The sequence below is a fragment of the Pithys albifrons genome, chromosome 15, assembly GCF_047495875.1.
Source record: "Pithys albifrons albifrons isolate INPA30051 chromosome 15, PitAlb_v1, whole genome shotgun sequence".
Taxonomy (NCBI): Eukaryota; Metazoa; Chordata; class Aves; order Passeriformes; family Thamnophilidae; genus Pithys; species Pithys albifrons.
This window is the reverse complement of record NC_092472.1, coordinates 4766764-4786605: the sequence shown is the minus strand read 5'-3', so window position 1 is coordinate 4786605 and position 19842 is coordinate 4766764. Positions and strand designations below refer to the sequence as shown.

The 19842-nt window shown below is 43.4% G+C and overlaps 1 protein-coding gene across 2 annotated transcripts in view; it reads left to right on the top strand.

The window, feature by feature from the left end:
* DOCK2 (dedicator of cytokinesis 2) overlaps positions 1-19842 on the top strand; it is a 184486-nt gene that overhangs the window by 102764 nt on the left and 61880 nt on the right. For both annotated transcript variants that reach the window (XM_071569841.1, XM_071569840.1), the window contains 2 exons: positions 13365-13463; positions 14666-14760. In XM_071569841.1, the coding sequence (XP_071425942.1) occupies positions 13365-13463; positions 14666-14760 (194 nt within the window). The remainder of the gene's footprint in view (positions 1-13364; positions 13464-14665; positions 14761-19842) is intronic.

The following is a 19842-nucleotide window of genomic DNA, read 5'->3' as shown; positions in this document are numbered from 1 at the left end:
TAATAAATTTGCAGTGTCCTGAGGTGTGTGGCACTTCCTTGTCACTCAGTGTTGGGGGTGTTGTTGTTCAGCCTTTACTCAGACTGGCAGTTTGGAGGAGTCCAGAGGTTATTTGTTTGAACTGCAGTAAGCCTGAAAAACTAAAAAACTGCATGGAAATAAGTATATTCAAGTTATTTTTCTAATCTGGAAATATTTTTCCACAAGGAGACGGGAAGATGAAATATATGCAGCATTCTCTATAAATTAATAGAAACTTAATTCCTCATATGTCGTGGAATGTGTGAAATCCTTAGGAAATAATAAGTAAGTTCATCACATAAATTGATACATATTGCCTTAAAACCACTTTCTCTCTGCTTTCTGATCCTCTTCTAAGCACAGAATGCAGAATGGCACAAGTAATTAAGTATTTTATGTGGTTTTGTCATCTCTAGTGAGTTGGAGAAGAAAAGAACAATCTCCAAAGTAGTTACATAACATGAGTATGGCCTGCCCTGCTCCAGTATCTCAGGAACAAAGATGACCTTCCTTCTCTTTTGGATCCCTGGCATGTTCTCCTGGGGCCTGTTAGTGTAATCTCAGCAATTTTGTACAAGTTGCTTCCCTCCTTCATTATGCCCTATGAGCAGTGTGTTGCCTTAGTGCCTCTGCAAGGAGGTTCTTTTCAGAGGACTGTAGTGCTTTTTACTTTAAAGAATAACTGCATTGTGAAAGGTCTCCTTGGGAACAGCTTCAGGTTTAATCTGGGTAAGCAGCAGAGTGATTCAGGGGAAACACTGAAATGGGCTCCTGTGTTATTTAGGAGGCAGATAAAACATGAGGCACGAAGGTGTGGTTTGTGCCTCATTTCAGACAGGACTGGGAATGCATTTTTCCAATATTTTCCAGATAAAGTTGAACAAGGAGCCAAAGGAGTACCTTGCCATGAAGCTGAGCAAGGCAGGCAACAAGCATGAGTTGGAGAAGCTTGAATTAGGGTTAAACACAGTGTGGCAGCAACACAGAAAGGGCTGTGTTTCAGTTTTAGTTTGGTTTTTTGTCTTGTAAAATTAAAAGAAAGAGAGTTGGGGCATGGAAATAGTGGAAGAACCCCCAGAACTGTAGCTGTGATGTGTCAAGCTTGCTCTGTTCTCTCCTGGGGCAGGAGTATGAGGCTGTCCAACTGGCAGCCCGAGGGCACGTGTGTCCTTGGATGGCAGGGACTGACCTAATTCAGGGGGAACAGCCTTTGCTGGTTTAAAAAATAAATGTCTTACACTCATAGAGTTGTCTGTGTCCCTTGTTTGGGGAATTGCTACCAGAAAGCCACAGCCTTCATGTTGCAGTGAGGAAGGTTTCTGTCAGCAGCCCACCAAGGCTTCTTTCTCTGCCCTTTGTGTGTCCCCAGCACCCCCCAGGCTGCAGAGTCCTCTCCTTCAGCCTGGCCTGAGACTGTGGTGCCCAGAGCTGTGGGGACAGCCCTGCTGAGGGACTGGAGCAGCAGGGCAGAAATGCCTCTGGACAAGGGCACAGTTGGGTTTTTCCAGCTTTGTAAACCACCCCGTCCTTATTTATTTTCCTCAGTTGCTTTAGAATCACAGAATGGATTGGGTTGGAAAAGCCCTCTGAGATCATCAAGTCCAACCCTTGGTCCAACTCCAGTCCCTTTACCAGATCATGGCACTCAGTGCCACGGCCAAGCTCAGTTTAAAACCCTCCAGGGATGGGGAATCCACCCCCTCTCTGGGCAGCCCATTCCAATCCCTGAGCACTCTCTCTGCAAAGAATTCCTTTCTGCTCTCCAACTTCAATTTCCCCTGGCAGAGCTTGAGCCCATCGTGCCCCCTTGTCCTATTTTGCCACCTTTGCCACCAAAGAACCTCCTTCCTACACAGTGCTGTGAAATCCTCAACACTGTGCTCTTGAATCCAACAGAGTGCAAGTTCTTTTTCTCTCCCCTCCAAAATCCTGGTGAGCACTCTCTGGGTTTGCTGTTTTCATGCTTGAATGCCCTGTTCTTCCAGAGCATCTGCTCCTTGAGCTGCACAACCTGCTGGGGCAGACCTAATGGCCTGGAACTCTATAATTGCAGCACTGCCATTTACACTGTTATGATAATCTGGAAGGGATAAGGGAGCTCCACTACTGATCCTGTGTCTCAAATTTCCTTCTTCTCTCTTGCCCTATTTATTTGGCATTAACCTATGGGCAGTATTATTTCTTCTCTTGTTTATTGTAAAGTTTTTTGATTTTTTTAAAGATGAATTATTTGTAACTACTTGCTAAAATAATTCGAATATTTTAATGTTTGTTGTATTTAATTTTTGAGGTCAAGATGTACCAAGGAGAGGTTAAATAAGACGCTTTTAACTTACGTGACTACAGTGCCATTAAAAAAAATAAAGGTCTTTGTATAATAGTCAATGTTTTTTTTATAATATCTTCTCTAAATAGAAGAAATTCTAAGAGAAAAATGTCTTTCTTTTAGGAAAAATATTTAAGAAAAAATACATTACTGAATTCCTGGCACTAAGCCCTGTAATCCTGGTTTAAGATATAAAATATTAACAGCATCCTTTAAAATAAAAACTGAGCAGAACAAGTTACTTTTCTGCTTCTTAATAAACATGCCTAGAACAGTGATAATGATTCAATTGGGAAATTTGATTCCCATCCCTCTGGTTTTCCAGACTCTCAGGGCTCCAAAGTTGCAGCCACAGTTTGGAGAGTGTTTGAGCAGGAACCACAGAACAGCTCACGAGGTCCAGGCTTAGGAAACTGGAATGGAACATTCAGCTCAGTGGGTTTATTCTGACTTATATGGGAGAAGAATTTGTTTACAAAACATGCCATAATGATGCTGTCAATATATCATTAAAAGATGCCTCTTAAAGCATCTTGAAAGTTCTTTTGTCTATGTGATGGTGCAGCATCTGCCAAATGCTTGTTCTGTCCTTCAGTTCTATAGGAATAAAAAAACCAAAAAATTACTTTCTTCATAAACAGATCTTTTTATTTCATTTCAGGTGAGTGATATAATAAGGATGATTCTACCAACCATGATCTAATAAGCTTTTATGAAGAGCTTCAGTAGCACAGCTCTGAAACTGCTTTCAAATCCAATGCTATTAATATGGAAAATACAGTTGAGGTGTAGATCATAATAGTCCTAATCACAACCTTTTTCTGTGTTGTGAGACTCACACTGATGCTCCCACACCTTCTGTATTGCAGTGACTAATCATAAAAACAGGAGACTTACAAGTTCAGGAGGTGCATACACCAAATATCAGAGGCATAGCAGATTATATTCTTTGTATATGCCATTTCTCTGGCCCTCCCACTCCCAAGTGTGTTTATACCTGGGCCTGCCCCTGGGTTGGTTTGTTTGCTGCTCAGAATGCCATTCCCTGCCACGTATCCACACTCATCACCTCTGTTGGCTCTGCTCAGCAGAAGGTGTCAGCACCCTGATTTCTGAGCAGGACAATCTGTTTGGATTAAATCCCAATTCAGTGATTAGGAAAAAGAAAACTCTGCAAACAGCCCTGAACATTTTGGCAGTAAAACAACACAAAGAAGTGTCTTTTTGGCATATTAGTTGTCATCCTCTGAAGGAGTTCACGTGGTCAGATGACATGGCACTATAAAATATTTTGGTGATTGTGTTTGCAGAATTGCTGGAAACTGTTTGAAACCCAGTTTGTGTTTGGAAAGACCTGTTATAAGTAATTATTCTGAGGAGGATTTATACTGGGGGTTTGGGGGGAAGGGAGGTTGAATTTCAGAATAAGGGTATCATTTGCTGTCAGAAGGATTTAATGCCAGGGTAGGTGAGGTGTCACCTTTGAGCAATGGAAACAACCGGGAACAGGAGATTGGTCTTGTCCTTTTGCAGTTTTTAGGATTTGGAGGCTCTTGGATTGGAGCAACTCAGGGACAGTCACACTCCTGATGGAGCACAAGTCAGGGCAGTCTGGAATTCCATGTGCCTTTCCTTCCCTGGCAAACTGCTGTCCCAGCTCCAGGGCAGCCCTGGGGGTCCAGTTCAGCAGCCCCCACGTAGGTACAGTTTCAGAACTGAGCACGTACAAATTAAACCAGTGCCCCAAACACTGCAGCCACAAGCAGGAAGTTATTTAAAAATAAAGTCCAAGTATTTGTTAAGTGCAACATTTATATTAAGAAAAATGGTGGCGTGTTCAAATTCCAGCAGTTTGCTGTAATAACTTGAGCTGGGAATGTTCCTTATTTTCTCTCCTGTGTTTCCACAAGTGTTTTGTATATTTGTGTGGTGACAACTGTAACCTTAACTGTGTCATCAGGTGGGTGTTCATCTCCTCTACTAATCACCTTCCCTTTCACAGGCTTTTGATTGGTTTCTCTATTTCTCATTAAAAAAAAAAAAAAAAAGGGAAGAAAAAAGAAGAGCTAAAATAATCCCTGATTTAGTTATTCAAAGAAATTTTAACTCCCATCTCCATTCTGGGTTTTTTTGTAAGTGCATAATAAATCCAGCTCTCATTAGGCTGGTGCAAAGGGTTATTAAAGGAGCATTCCTTACTCTGCCAGAGCCCAGGGACAAAGTGTGAGAGTGACAGAATCTCCCCAGAAGAGTCCAGCATATGCACAAATTATTGATGCAGTCACTGATATTTGGGAAGTGTTTCTCTGTGTTATTGCAGTTTCAAGATTCTTTCTTACATTATAACTGAGATTTTAATTAACTGGGACATCTTACAAGTGGCTCCTTGAAGAGTCCCACCCCTGAGGAGGAGGAATATTTGTAGTTTGTGGGACACCCACTGGCAGGACCTTCTGTAATTATTGAAGCTTTATCCCTCCACGTTTCCACGGGATGTTCTTTAATTCAATATTCCTTATGCTTTCCATTAAACATCTTACCCAAGATTCAATATGAAAAACTCTGTTTTAGGAAGATTTATATATATATATTTTTTTTTTTGCTATGAAGCTTTTTTTTTAGCCAGTTCCTTTACTAAACAGACTCCCAGATATTTTTCATGCTTAAAAGCACTGTTATATAAGAACTAAAACCTTAATATAAACCCCTATTGGACATAATTTAAATATCAAAAATAATTCAAATACAATTCAGATGCAAAATGGGACTGTTCCAAGAGTTGCTACTTGCTGTTAATCAATCTTAAACAAACACAATGGGCAGATTTGTTCCTGTAATGGATGTGAGTTGTTGAAAAATTACTCTTATTGGGTTTTATTCTTTTTGTAAGATGCGTTAAAAGTAAGAAAAAAGTTTCTGGAATGACATGACTTTCAGCAGTTTCAAGCAGTGCTATTGAGATAAAGCTTTGTCTCAACCATTCACAAATATATTGTATTAGTCTCATCTCTGACCATGTAGTCGAAATTTAATTGAATTTTTTTGTCTACAGTGAGTGCAGCTGAAAAGAAAAAAAAGAGGAAAATCAAATAGAGTGTCTTAGTTCTGGGAATACAGGAGGTGGCTCCCTTTAGTTTTAAGGAAGTGAATCATCAACCAAGACATTCACCTGCACAATATGTGTAAATTTAAAATATATGGCTTAGAAATAAGAGGTGTTATTGCACTTTCCTGAGCTTGACTGGCTCAGTGGTGCCCTTTGCCCCCTGGGCTGGGTCCCTCAGCTGATGGGTTTGCTCCCCTCTCTGGGTTAGTTCCTGCTGGTACCTGCAGCAGGGAATTCATAGAATTATAGAATCAGTTGGGTTGGAAGAGACCTCCGAGATCATCAAGTCCAACCCTTGGTCCAACTCCAGTTCCTTTACCAGATCATGGCACTCAGTGCCACGGCCAAGCTCAGCTGAAAAACCTCCAGGGATGGGGAATCCACCCCCTCTCTGGGCAGCCCATTCCAATCCCTGAGCACTCTCTCTGCAAAGAATTTTTTTTGGATCTCCAGTTAAATCTTTCCTGGCAGAGCTTGAGCCCATCGTGCCCCCTTGTCCTATTGCTGAGTGCCTGGGAGAAGAGACCAACCCCCACCTGGCCACAACTTCCCTTCAGGCAGTTCCAGACAGTGCTGAGGTCACCTCTGAGCCTCCTCTTCTCCAGGCTGAACACCCCCAGCTCCCTCAGCCTCTCCCCACAGCACTTGTGCTCCAGTCCCTTCTCCAGCCTCGTTGCTCTTCTCTGGCCCCGCTCCAGCCCCTCAATCTCTTTCCTCAACTGAGGGGCCCAGAACTGAACACAACACTCCTTCCTCCCAGCCACTGCATCCCCTCCTGCAAGTTCCCAGCTTGGCCTCGAGTCCTTTTCAATGCAAAACATTGGCCAATCTTTGCTACAGGATGTAAATCATGGGTAGTGTTTTTAATCTTTGCTTGTATTTTGTGTGGAGTTCCATTGTTTCTGTGGAATTCTGGCTGCCCCATCTCTCTCCAACATGGGACTGAGTGCACTGGGACACTTGGCAGGACAAGCCTTGCTCTGCCTACCTGAGTGCCCAGCTGGCTCAGTGGCATCGGGACAAAGGCACAGCACTTTGAGGAAGGGATTGGTGGAACGACCAGCCTGAGGGCACCAGCATGCTCAGCTTTGCCAGCGGGTGTCTGATGCACCAGGGCAGGAAGCTGCTCCTGGCCTGTGGGACCAGGCTGGAAAACAGCACCAGGAATTGTGGGGAAGCAATGAGTGGATTGCAGAGAAGCAGGGAGGAAGCTGCACAGGTCTCTGGAGGCCAGGATGGAAGATTTCAGCTGGTCCAGGGAGGTGGCAGCAGTGACTGAAGAGGTGACACAGCTCCATTTTTTGGTGACTGTGCTCTGGACAAGGTAGCTCAGCTTCCAAGCAGTGATTGCTCCTGGCAAGTGATTGCCCTCTGACCTCATTCTCATTAATGCTTTCCATCATTTATTTGTACAGGCACCTTGAAGATGGACACAAAGTTACCATCATGGGGAAAGCAGTAAATTACACAATTGTGTTTGAACACAGACTTGAGCACAAGTTAAATCAGTTACAGTAGAGTGTTCATCCCAGGCAGAGACAGGAGGAGAAGTTCTGGAGTGGGTTTATGGCACAAACCCAACCAAGCAACAAAAAACAGCAGCAAAAGAACAGTGCAGAGAATGAAAAAACTACTTTTTTGAATGTTGCTGGGAAATGAGTGTGAAGTTAAAAACATCCCCAAAAATAGATGGCAAAGGATTTATCCGAAGCAAATGAAGCTTCTTTTATGCCATACCCTAAACCATTATTTTACTGCTTTTATCTGTGTCTGGAAAAGCCTTAAATAAAATAATATTGACATTGTCTTGCCTGTCTAACTCGTAACATGTCTTAAAATCATACAGAGCACCTGCTTTTACCATCTCACTGTGTTACAAAATTGCTCTGTATTATTCTATCTGGTAATCTGCTGGTTTTATGGTTGTACATCCTTTTAGCTAAATCATATGAATGTAAAGGAAGTGGTAGAACAAGACAAAGCAGCCCAGCGTGTTTTCAGTCAGAAATCCAAAGCTGTCAGTGAGATGTGGAAGGAGCTGCTGTTCAGTCAGCTATAAAACACAGAGAGACAGAACCAATGAGCTATATGTGTATAAATGGAAAATTAAAACCTCAGACCTACTAAGAGGAGCTGAATGTTCCTGTAAATGAATCATTAGTAAGGTGTGCTCGTTGGCAAGCTGCAAGTCTGGGTGGATTAGCAGCTCTTTCCCACTTCCCACGTGAGGAACACGAGAGGTTGTTGCATAGCAGCCTGTCCTAATGTTTATGTATTTGTGCCTTTACAGCAGCAAACAGTACATTTTAGGACAGCTCATGCATTGGCAGGGACAGCTATTTCTGGAGAGGCAACAGAACTGCTACATTAGCAAGTCACTTCAAATTCTGCTTATATTTTCCTTTCAGGATGGTATTGTTTAGTGTTTGTATAAGGTGACCAAGATGTTTGTTTAAATGTGCCACAGTTCTCTGGGTTTAATGGGGTTTTCTGAGAAACTTCAGGCTGCTGTGGTTCTTCATTTAAGAAGAAGAAATTTAAGTTGGATATCAGAAAAAACTTCTTTGCAGAGAGAGTGCTCAGGCATTGGAATGGGCTGCCCAGAGAGGGGGTGGATTCCCCATCCCTGGAGGTTTTTCAACTGAGCTTGGCCGTGGCACTGAGTGCCATGATCTGGTAAAGGGACTGGAGTTGGACCAAGGGTTGGACTTGATGATCTCAGAGGTCTTTTCCAACCCAATCCATTCTGTGATTCTGTGATTCATGGCACCACTGAGCATCCGCCATGCTTGCTTTGTAATTGTGTTGCTCCTCCTCTCATGACACTAAACAGGTGTGATGACTCAAGGATTCTGTGAGCACAGGATTTTTACAGACCTTCTCAATAATGTGCTTGTGGTCCAAGATAAACACTGGTGATTTTTAACATTAGATTGAAACAGTTGATTCGTTAGTTTTTCTTTAATTACTTTTGAGATTACATATTTATCACTTTTCCTCCAGAGATTTTCCAACTTGTTTCTGAACAAAAAGACCCCAAAACAACAACAACAACATCAAAACAACCAAACCAAACAAACTCCACGGAGAACTGTATGGCCCATAGAAACTCCTGGTCACCCTTTTTCTTTTTTACAGTTTCTGACACTAATATACAATAAATTTTGAAACTTCTGACTTAACCTGAAAGGGAGTTCAGAATTACATCCAATCTGTGTGGTGTGATTGCTGCAAACGCCATGAAAACACTGGATTGTCTGGATAAGTTTCTTTGCCCATACAGAAAACTTTGCTTTAATTAATATAGACCATGATTAACATAGACCCTCACAGACTGTGAAATGCTATGAAGAGCCCTCTTACCCCATAGTACTTGTGAGAGTAAAATGAGCATTTAAAACATCCAATATTCTAGTGAAGAGGGAATACAAAAATAACTACATCTTGGCCCTCAAGTCTTTGGATTATTAGGAATTATTCATGTTTCTATTTTGCCTGCTTTTAATGCTGTCCGTGTGTTGATGTATTTACACTCTGTGTTGAGGTGCTCTGTTAATGAGGGTGAATGTCACTTAAGTCCCTCCATGAAATAAATATCCCTCCAGCATGAGGATTGTCCACCCTGAGCCACTGAAACACTTCTATTAGATTAGAATCCAAGTGTGGCTTCATTCCATGTTATTTCTGTTGTTTTCCCAGTGCATTTGCCTCATCCTCGTGCTCTGCTCTCTCTGAAGTTACTACGGCAACGTGTCCCCATGTGCTGTGACAGAGCTGCTTTAGCTGCCAGGTGGCCAAGTTGGCATCTCACTCCCATCCCCCTGATGTGCTTCAGCTGCTTCTCTCCCTGCATGTGTTGCATCCACAGCTAACCTGCACTTTTCCAGCGGCGACAGAGATCCCACGTTCTTCCTGCTTGACCTTTGGGAGCCCTATTGGTTCTCCAGGATCAGTCTGTGATTCCTTGGGCTGTACTTTGTACACACTCAACCAAAGCAGCGTTTCTTTTACCTTACCCACCCCTTTGTGGTGTTTATACTAAAGCCAGCATTTTAGTTCATTTAAATATAATATTAATTATCCTTTTTTTTTTAAGTGGACAGGGAATTTGAATGTTTCCTGACACATTTTCCCCTCTCATTTTCATTTGAATACCTATTTCCTCACGTTCCTGCTCCTGACAGAAGTGCAATGTTCTTACTATTGATTTCCTTATTTCTTTACATATTTTTTGAAAGACTGTCAAAAAAATGGGTAATTAAAAAAAATAGAATTCAGTGCAGTTTCTCTTCTGGGTTCTTTTGCATTTAAATGGAAATTAATGTTTTCAAGTTGAAAAACACATTTTATTAGATCTCTTCATAGTAGTGCTGACTTGTTTCTGTTTGTATTGTCAGAGCAGTCAAATGCTTACTTTGATACATTTATTTTTTATACATCTGACCTAGTTCTAATCAACATTTTCTGCTGTAATTCACAGGATAAATCCCAACAAGCCGAAGCACAGCAGAAATGACTTGCTAGGGTTCCATCTGAGCTCCACCTCTGTCACCACCTCTTTTATATTATTCAGTCCCTACGTACAGTGTTTGACTTCGTGAAATAAGCTTCGAAATCATAAGCTTTGGTTTCTGGTGTGACTCTGAATTTCTCGTGTGTGGAGCTGGGAATCCAAGTGTGAGAGCTGGTTCTTGTGCAGAACTTACTGTATTTCCAGCAGTTCCTGCTCTTGGCACATTCCAGTGAGAGGCACTTAAAGCACAGAGAGGAGAATTTCGGTGAATACACAGAGATCTTTGCAGATCTGATTGCAGCTGTGTATAACCCTCTGTCATCCTGAAGTTCTGCCAGTGAGAAGGCAAGGCTGGGAGGGAGGGAGCCCTTCAGCGAGCCGAGCCTGCCTCTGAGAAGCAAATCTTCCTTGCTGCCCTTTGGGGATTGGGAGGGAGGGGCGAGCTTTTAACCTATAAAGATGCTAGCAGATGATTTCTGATAGTTGAGATTGCTGGCAAGAAAATGACTCAAGATCAAACAGTATTTGTGTATTTTCCTGCTTTACAGCTACGTGGAAATGATGAAGTTTTTATAGGAAATCATCTTTAGCATCACTGTTTTATGTACCATTCAGTCCCCACGCTGTGAATTTGACAGGTTGGATCGGACAGCAGCGATAGGTGATCTCTGCTTATGGCTCTTGTAAGGCAGCTGATGATCTGTTAATGTTTAAATCACCATACACAGTCCCTCAGAACAGGCATTCGTGCTGTACCATAATCACAGATGTAGACACGTTTCTCGAAGTTGGGTTTAACAAAAGAAATAACCTTCTTAAAATCTTTATGCCTATAAGCAACATAATACATCTGTTCAATGCTCGTGAAGAAATGCTACTTATTTCAAGCAGCGATTATTGAACCCGAGTGTAGAAAGGCATTCAGTGGCGAGTGCTTAACTACTAAAAATACAAGCTGCTTTTCATGTCAATTCTCCAACTTCTGTCGGGGATTTTTTAAAAAAATCAAGACACGAGAAGAAAACCCCCACACGATTTCAGCACTGAATCCCTTGCAATTCATTATTCCCCTCAGCTGTGCATTTAACATCACAGAACAGATTTGCCTGCTCCAGAACTGTAAAAGTGAACTACTACCGCAGGAAATCCAGCATTTCTTGTTAGAAGAGCACCAGTCCCCGAGAACAAACGGTTTCTTACCTGAAAGCTTTTGGTTTACCTGCAGAAAAGGTGTCTTCTTAGCCTTAAAAAGTAGGCAAGGCTCTCGCTGGCACTGATGTTACTCCAAAAGAAGGTACAATAGGTCCTTTAGGTTGTAATTGTCGCTGTTTGTATGCAAGGAGTGTGCTGGGTCTGCTCACGTCGGAATAAATAAATAAAAAACAGGCAGCACGAAGTGAACAGCAGCTCACGGAGGGAGTACAAGACCTCTAGTGGTGACAGGCTGGAGTGAGGAGGGAGCGAGTCCCTCCTCTGGAGTGGGGACAAAATGCTTGGGTGCGACAGCGCACTGAGACCTGCGGACTGTGCTTTGGGATCGCTGATGGGACAGGGACGGAGAGAACAGGGGGAATCGCTCTGCTCTGAGAGGTGCTGAACCCCCGGATCAGCTCGGACCCACTGCCTTGGAGTGGGGCAAAGGAATACAGAACATTACTTGACATGCTCAACTTCATTGTCTCTGCTTTTAAATAAAAATTCAAAGCGTTTAAAATCATGTTTGCTTTGAAAACTCCAGCAAATTAAAAGGAGGATTCTTCGATGTGTGAAAGGAAAACTTCAAATCATTAAGCTCACTATTACTGCTTGGGAGAAAATTATTTAGATTATGATTTAGATGAGGGGATTGAGATCATCATCAGCAAATGTGCTGATGACACCAAGTTGGGAGGGAGTGTTGACCTGCTGGAAGGCAGGAGGGCTCTGCAGAGGGATCTGGATAGACTTGAGAGATGGGCTGATTCCAATGGGATGAAGTTCAATAAGGCCAAGTGCAGGTCCTGCCCTTTGGCCACCCCAACCCCCTGCAGCGCTCCAGGCTGGGCACAGAGTGGCTGGAGAGCAGCCAGGCAGAGGGACCTGGGGGGACTGAGGGACAGGAAGCTCAACAGGAGTCAACAGTGTGCCCAGGTGGCCAAGAAGGCCAATGGGATCCTGGCCTGGATCCAAACTAGTGTGGCCAGGAGGACCAGGGCAGTGACCCCTCCCCTGGACTCTGCCTTGGGGAGGCCACACCTTGAGTGTTGTGTTCAGTTCTGGGCCCCTCAGTTGAGGAAAGAGATTGAGGGGCTGGAGCGGGGCCAGAGAAGAGCAACGAGGCTGGAGAAGGGACTGGAGCACAAGTGCTGTGGGGAGAGGCTGAGGGAGCTGGGGGTGTTTAGCCTGGAGAAGAGGAGGCTCAGAGGTGACCTCAGCACTGTCTGGAACTGCCTGAAGGGAAGTTGTGGCCAGGTGGGGGTTGGTCTCTTCTCCCAGGCACTCAGCAATAGGACAAGGGGGCACGATGGGCTCAAGCTCTGCCAGGGGAAATTGAAGTTGGAGAGCAGAAAAAACTTCTTTGCAGAGAGAGTGCTCAGGGATTGGAATGGGCTGCCCAGAGAGGGGGTGGATTCCCCATCCCTGGAGGTTTTTCAACTGAGATTGGCCGTGGCACTGAGTGCCATGAGTTGGTAAAGGGACTGGAGTTGGCCCAAGGGTTGGACTTGATGATCTCAGATGTCTTTTCCAACTCAACTGATTCTATGATTCTATGATAAATGCCTTTGTGACTTTCAGCAAATTCCAGTGAAAACACAGGATTACAAATCAAGTCATAGCTATCAGCATTTTGTCTTTAGGAATTGGGAACATTAAAAGATTTTGTTCTGTGGAACTCTGAAAGAAGTTTTGAGATATGAAGCTCATGGTATTCTGTGGAAGTTTGAGAGTTCTGTAATAGCTGCTTAAACACCTGCAGAATGTAAAAAATAGCATTTCTTGCACTATTTCTTCCTGTCAATTGCCCGTGTTTCTAGAATGATTAGAAAATTTTGATGCTAATGTTTTTTCTTCCTATGAATTCCCAAGGGAAGAGTCCTAGGCAACACCATAAGCTAGTTAGCAGTCTTAAGGTGATATTGGGATGTATTTTATTATATAGAAAAGTTTTCTTGTCACAGTGTGTGTTTCCATGTGGGGTTTCATAACTGATGCAGCTTTTTCTCCAGAGCCTGCCTGGGACAGCTTTTGAATGATCCTTTTTGAGTTCTTGGTGTGGTTTTTTCATCTTGCAAGAGCCTGAATATTATTTTTGCATACATGAAGGGATTTCAGGCATTTCCAGTATTCCATTTTCAGAAAGAGTGCAGTCCAGCACCTTAAGTAATCCATGTGTTGATCTGTGTCTGGTTTGCTTTCAGAGTCACTTTGTGGCGTGCATGACAGCCATCCTGAACCAGATGAGTGACCAGCATTATTCAGTGTACATTGAAACTTTTCAGACAAGCTCAGAACTAGTGGTGAGTACTAAGCAGTCTTGGAGTTGATAATTTTAAGTATTTGATTTTCTGTGAGAAAGCAGTAGGTTTGCTGGGGTTTTGGTTTGTTGTTTTGTTGGTTTGGTTTTTTTTTTTTAATGTCTTGTCTAATTCTTCCTAGAATGTTCTTTCTGCACGTTTTCTGCCTCTGTGCCATTGTGTTGCCTCCCTCTTCTAATGGTGCTGTTAGAAAATATTGCAATCAGAAATTAGGAAAGACACAAATGTCTCTGTTGTTGACACTGAGGTGGTGATGAAATGACCGAGAGTAAATAATGGGATTTTTGTGTTAAACCTTTTTGAGGAGGGGGGGAAAAAGCCAAACCAGCAAAAACCCCAATAAAATCAACCTTTAACTAGTTGAACCCTCCCTCCTTCCCCCTTATTTCCCATGTGATGATCCATTTCCACTTCTTACTTTCATTGCTGAGCCTCCTCCTGCTCCAGGTAACACTGTAAGATAAATACAGTGAATTCCCTGTTCTTGCAGCTGTTTATGGCAGAATTTCATGATCCTTGGGGTACATTCTGGTTTGTGCCATGGGCACTCTGTTCTAGGAGGTTTCCATTTTCCTATGTCTGTCTTTTTACACCCCTGATAAAACTCTGAAGGAACTCATGGTTATGAAAAAGGTTAAGGTTGCACCTTCAGTGCAATCATGGAATTTGTCCAGGGAGGCCCAATTTGCTTCTGTCAAGAGCTGACCACTTTCCTTTCTTTCTTAAAGTCACAGTGGAGCCATAACTGGAATGAGAAATGTGGACTTAATGGACCAAGTAAAAAAAAAATCTAGTGTTTTTCAAATCTATTTATTCTTTATGCATAGTGATGCTCTTTTCTTAAATAATAAAAAAGTAAAAACAAACAAAAAACCCCCACCAAAACAAAAACATTTTACTCTAAAGTACCGTCAAATTTTTGTTCAGTTTAACTGAATATATTTTCTTAAGATTCAAAGATAATTGCTTCAAAGTAATGGCTTTTAGCTTTCATTTGGAATCTGAGGCTGCTGTTGTACAGGACTGCACTTCCAGTCTTGGCCTTACTGATATTCCCCAGGAATTCTTTTTTTGACTTCACTGGGAGCAAAGCAGAGCCCTCCATCCCCCTCCATTAGTCACAGCACAAACACTCCAAGCTGTGTGTTCCACAGCCACAGGCTGACTGCCCTCTGTTCTTCTAGGACTTCCTGATGGAAACCTTCATCATGTTCAAGGATCTCATTGGGAAGAACGTGTACCCGTCGGACTGGATGGCAATGAGCATGGTGCAGAACAGGTGAGGTGGGACTGGGGCTCAGGGCTCCTCTTCCCTGGCCTTGTGCACAGACTCACTTCATGGCTTACCAAAAGCTCTGCAGTGCAGTCCAGGAGTGTTCTACCATTCCAGTTTGGGAATGCCACAAGTCCAACTGATGTGATGTACTGACAGTCCATTAGAGAGTGTGTTTCCTGTGCCTTAAGTTCACTTACAATGGAAAGGGAGTTGTGTTTAACAGTGAAGTGGAAGTTCAGAGCTGGTGTCTTGGTTTTGTTCTGGCCTTCAGCTTGAGCCACACCCCCCCCCCCTTCCCCCTCCTTCTCCCCCTGCTCCCCAAAGCAGGGAAAAGGAAAGGAAAAAAAACTTGAAAGAAGTCCAGCCAAGTCAGTGTGTGTGTATATATATATATACACACACACATGTATATTCTCTAGATACCTACAATTATATGTATACAATTTGCACCCACAATAGGGAAAAGGGAAAGGGGAGGGGAAAAGGGAAGGGGAAAACAGGGGTGACAAGAAGAGACAGAACAAAAAAGCAATGGGTCCAAAAGAACACCCCCACCCACCCACCAAATAAACCAGTACAACACAATCCCACCACCACTCTTAGAAGAAAACTAGTTTTTCCCTCTCACGTGGGGAGTCTCTCTCATGCTATTTCCCTGATCTTCTGCATGGCTTTGATAAGGGACTGAGCAGTAGCAGGGAGCAGCCCTTCACTTTCACCAGAAACCCCAAGAGAGCTAAACTGCTTGTTCTCTGCTTCTTATCCCGTGGGAGGGGAAAGAATGGGTGAGGAATACCTGGGAGACAAGCCCCTCCCTGCTTACATCTGGTTACCAGGGAGCAGCCCGTGTTAAACTATTACAGCTGGTCTGAATGTTGACAGTCAGCAAAGTCAAACTGCCAAGGGCCAGTGGAGTCTTCCGTGTACAACTGCACAGGATGAGAATGTCCTCACTGACATGTCAGCAAATTCATTGGGATGCAAAAATGATCAAACAGCTGAGCCATTATGGGTTGCTAAAAGATCTGATCCTAAAGGCCAGATCTCTGGGTGCCACACACTGTTTGCAGGAGGAGGATGAATCCACAGTGTTTGCTGCTGCTCAAGCCTTTGAGAAAACCTCTTCCAACACTCCAGATAATTTGGGTGTCATCAGGATGGATTCCTGAAGACTCAGGTGTTGCCCCTGCAGAACAAGGTGGCACCCAAGCAGGAGTTGGTTGCTCCATGACTGCTTGATCTTAATGAACAATCTGCAAGGACTCTGATACTATGAAATCCACTGAAGGAGTGTCTTGTGGACATAAACTGAGCAGATTTTGCACCTTTACCCTCAGCTCTAATTGGGTTTTGTGTCATCCTAAATGATGGTGGGACAATGAAATCCTCATGTGGTCTCTGTTCAGCCACAGGACTATGAAAAAGCAAAAAAGGGAATTTGGGACTGACACTGCAAAGCAAAACACATGGCTCTAAACAAAGTTGGTTCAATTCCTTTATTTGGGGAAGTTGCAGCTGAGGAAAACTTCCTCAAAATTTGAACACATGGAAGTTTTCTACATAGGCAGATCCTTCTAAGAAAAAAAGCAGCCTGTGACCAACTTACCTCTGGGAATTTTTTTTATGTTTGCTGGATTTCCTCCTCTTCAAACTTAATGGAAATAATGGCCAAAATTCTCACTGAAAGGAATTTGAATGTTGGGGGGTGGGGGAGGTAATCACTTCAGTTAATTTTTTTATTTATTTGGATGTTAATTTTACAGCTGTACTTATTCCTGCTTCTTGTTCTCAAAAAACCACTTGGAGTTGAGCTGCTGGCTTGGATTATGAAGTCAATTTTTTTCTTTTTTTTTTCTTTTTTTTTGATAAAAACATTTGTTGAAATCCACCTGAACCATCATTATTTTAGTTTTGTAGAAACAGTGGTAGCATTGGATTTTCTAGAAGTCTCAAGTCTAAGAATTAAGTCTCAAAGGTTTCAATTAACTTAGAAATCCACAGGTGCATAATTTTACTCTCCCTGGTTTATAATGGTAAAAAAGAGAGGACAGAGGATCCTTAATACAGTTGAAAACCTCCTGGCTGTCCTCAGGTTCCCAAACCTCCCTTTGTGGGGCCCAAACCTCCCTTTGCCCCACACTGATGATCAGGCAGAGGGAGCACTGACCCCTCCTCTGAGCTGGGCAGGTGCAGATCTGCTGCTGGATGTGTCCATTTTGTAAATGATAGGAGTTTCATCCCCCTTTATCTTCTGTATGAGCCAGCCTTTGGCCTATAAGGTAAAATATAACTCAGAGCACATTAGAATCATAGAATCATAGAATCATAGAATCGATTGGGTTGGAAAAGACCTCCAAGATCATCGAGTCCAACCCTTGGTCCAACTCTAGTTCATTTACTAGATCATGGCACCCAGCGCCACGTCCAATCTGCATTTAAAGATCTCTAGGGATGGTGAATCCACCCCCTCTCTGGGCAGCCCATTCCAATGCCTGATTACTCTCTCTGTAAAACATTTTTTTCTGATATCCAACTTAAATTTCCCCTGGCAGAGCTTAAGCCCGTGCCCCCTTGTCCTATTGCTGAGTGCCTGGGAGAAGAGACCAGCCCCCACCTGGCCAGAACTTCCCTTCAGGTAGTTATAGACAGTGATGAGGTCATTCATTATTATGTTGCTGCTGCTGAAATTTGTGATCATTTTTAATTTAACCAGAATTGCTCTCAGAAAGTGTCAGTTTAGTACTAAACTTCCTGGCACATGTAAGCACATCAAACCTTTCTTGTGCAAAACTGTTTCTCTTACCCAGCAAATGCTGTTCCCATCTGCATTAGCCACAAGTATAGGACTATTTTATTCTGTGGGGGCAGGAAGTGCGCTCCTTGTTCAAAGAATAGGCCTTGGGGGTTGGGGCTTCACCTGGTGGTACCTTTATTGCCTCAGGTACTGGCAACAAAAATCCCTTTGTGGGGCTGTGATGTGTCCATAATGCCCCCAGTGACTCTCAGCCATGTGGGACAGGTTGGTCCAGGCAGGTTTTGTTGTTCTGAGCCTTATCCTGAGTAAAGAAAAAAATCAGAATTAAAAAAAGCATTTAGGTCCTCTCTAACAGTTCTTCTGTAAACACGTTGCTTACCTAAAATGACTTGGCACTGTTTATACTCCTTGATTATGTGGCTGTTCTCAAAAATGCATAAGGAAATGAGTTATTGATCTTGTTTTCATGTCTTAATTTTATGTTATATCAGCAATTGGGAGGGAGGATTTTTACCAGGCTTTATAGGAATTTTGGTTAGGTTTTTATTTTGTTCAGGTGTTTTTTGAGGGAACTCTGAAATAAATTGAAGACTAATTTAGATTTCTAGATCTGCCTTGTTAACATTCCTTACTTTGAAGCAGAGAAGTAGCAGAGAAAAGGTCACAAGGGATCAGGCTTGGGACTCTTATAATAACAATGAGAGAAGAAAAGAGAATTAAAAAAAAAAAACAACCAAGAAACCAAACACAGAAAGTGTCAGCACAGCACAGATTTTGCATTCTTAATTCCCCTGGTGTGGGCAGGAGGCTCCATGAGACCTTTTTGAACACTGGAGGGTGTGTTTTGCCAGAGTTTGCAAAAAGCTGCTTTAGGGCTGTGAGGCACATCTCTGTGCCCCCTGGCCAGGGGCAGGATGTGCTGGCACTTGTGCCCTTCAGGCATTCAGCAAAGCCTGAGAGTCTCCCCTGCACCCTCTGGGGTGTTGTGGAGTGTGCTGGTTTAAATGTAAATCAGCAGGAGAAAACAAACCAAACACAAAAGAGATCACAAGTCAGAGCCACAGTCTAATAACAAAATCACAATAAATGCAATGGCACAAAGAGAAATTGGTCTCAACCCACAAAACCCAGAAGTACAACCCAGCACCCTGGGGCAGGAACACAATGGTGCTTGTTAACTCCTGTGCTCAGACCCACGTGGTTCCCCCAAGTCCAAAGCAAAAGGGAGTGAAAAAACCTGCTGGTGCAGATGATGGTGACAGTCTGGTCAAGAGTGGTGGCCTCCTCCTCTCGAGGTTCTGATCCTTCTCCAGGTCTAACGAGTGGTTCCCTGAGGTCTTTAAACCCCAAGATTCTCTCCCCTCAGGTTTGGGTGGGAGCCCCCAGTGCCTCCCCCAGGGCAGGGAGTTCCACACTGGGGGATCTGACTCTGGGAGTCAGGGGGGATTTTGGAATCGTTGCTGGCCCATAAGCAGAGCTGAGCCCTCAGGTGGGTGTGAAGGTGCCAAGGACTCCCTGCAGGGCAGTTCTCCCAGCTCCTCTCCCAGGTTTCTTTCCCAGCCAGCTCCCAGCCTGAGGGCTCAGGTGTGCCCTGGGCAGCTGCTGCAAGTGGCCCATTGTTAACACTTCCCAGGAAATGAATCAAGGATGTGGAATCCACAGCTTTGATCACACCCACCCCATGATAAACTGGTCCCACCTGCTGAACTAGGACATGGAGCTTGCAAGGAAAGTGGGAATTGGAGGAGTTTTGCTGGAGAAGATACTGCAGAAGATGTACCACAAGAATATTTATAGAGAGGCAGAGGAAAGGGCAGAACAGCAGCAGCACTGCAGGTTTGGTCCTGTTTGTTGAGGAGGCCACTCTAACTCCTGTTATATGTAACTAAAGACAGTGCATGACTGATAGCAGGGATATTTCAACTAAAATGTAGGTGTCTGGCAAAGCTCAGGGGCAAAGAAGGACAGAAAGCTCAACCTAACACACCTTACTTAGTCAAGCTCTGCCTGTATCAGGATGGAATGACTTCACTCTAATTACTTTAAATCTAAAAACCTGCTGTTTGCTTTTGAGCATGCTCTGGTTCCCACAGCCCACTGGAATGGGGCACAGGCTCTGTACCAGTCCCACTGGACAGCCAGTATTCAACAAGCAACAGAGAAGGAAAGAGGGCAAGGAAATACCTTGTTTTGTTAATTTGTCTTTTTTTTTTCCCTCTTCCATTAACAGCAAACTGGCAAGAACAGTTTTTTGTGGCATACTAGCTGGGGCAGAACACTGTGGGAAACAGTAATATCATCATTGAGGTCATGAGGATATAAAACAGAGC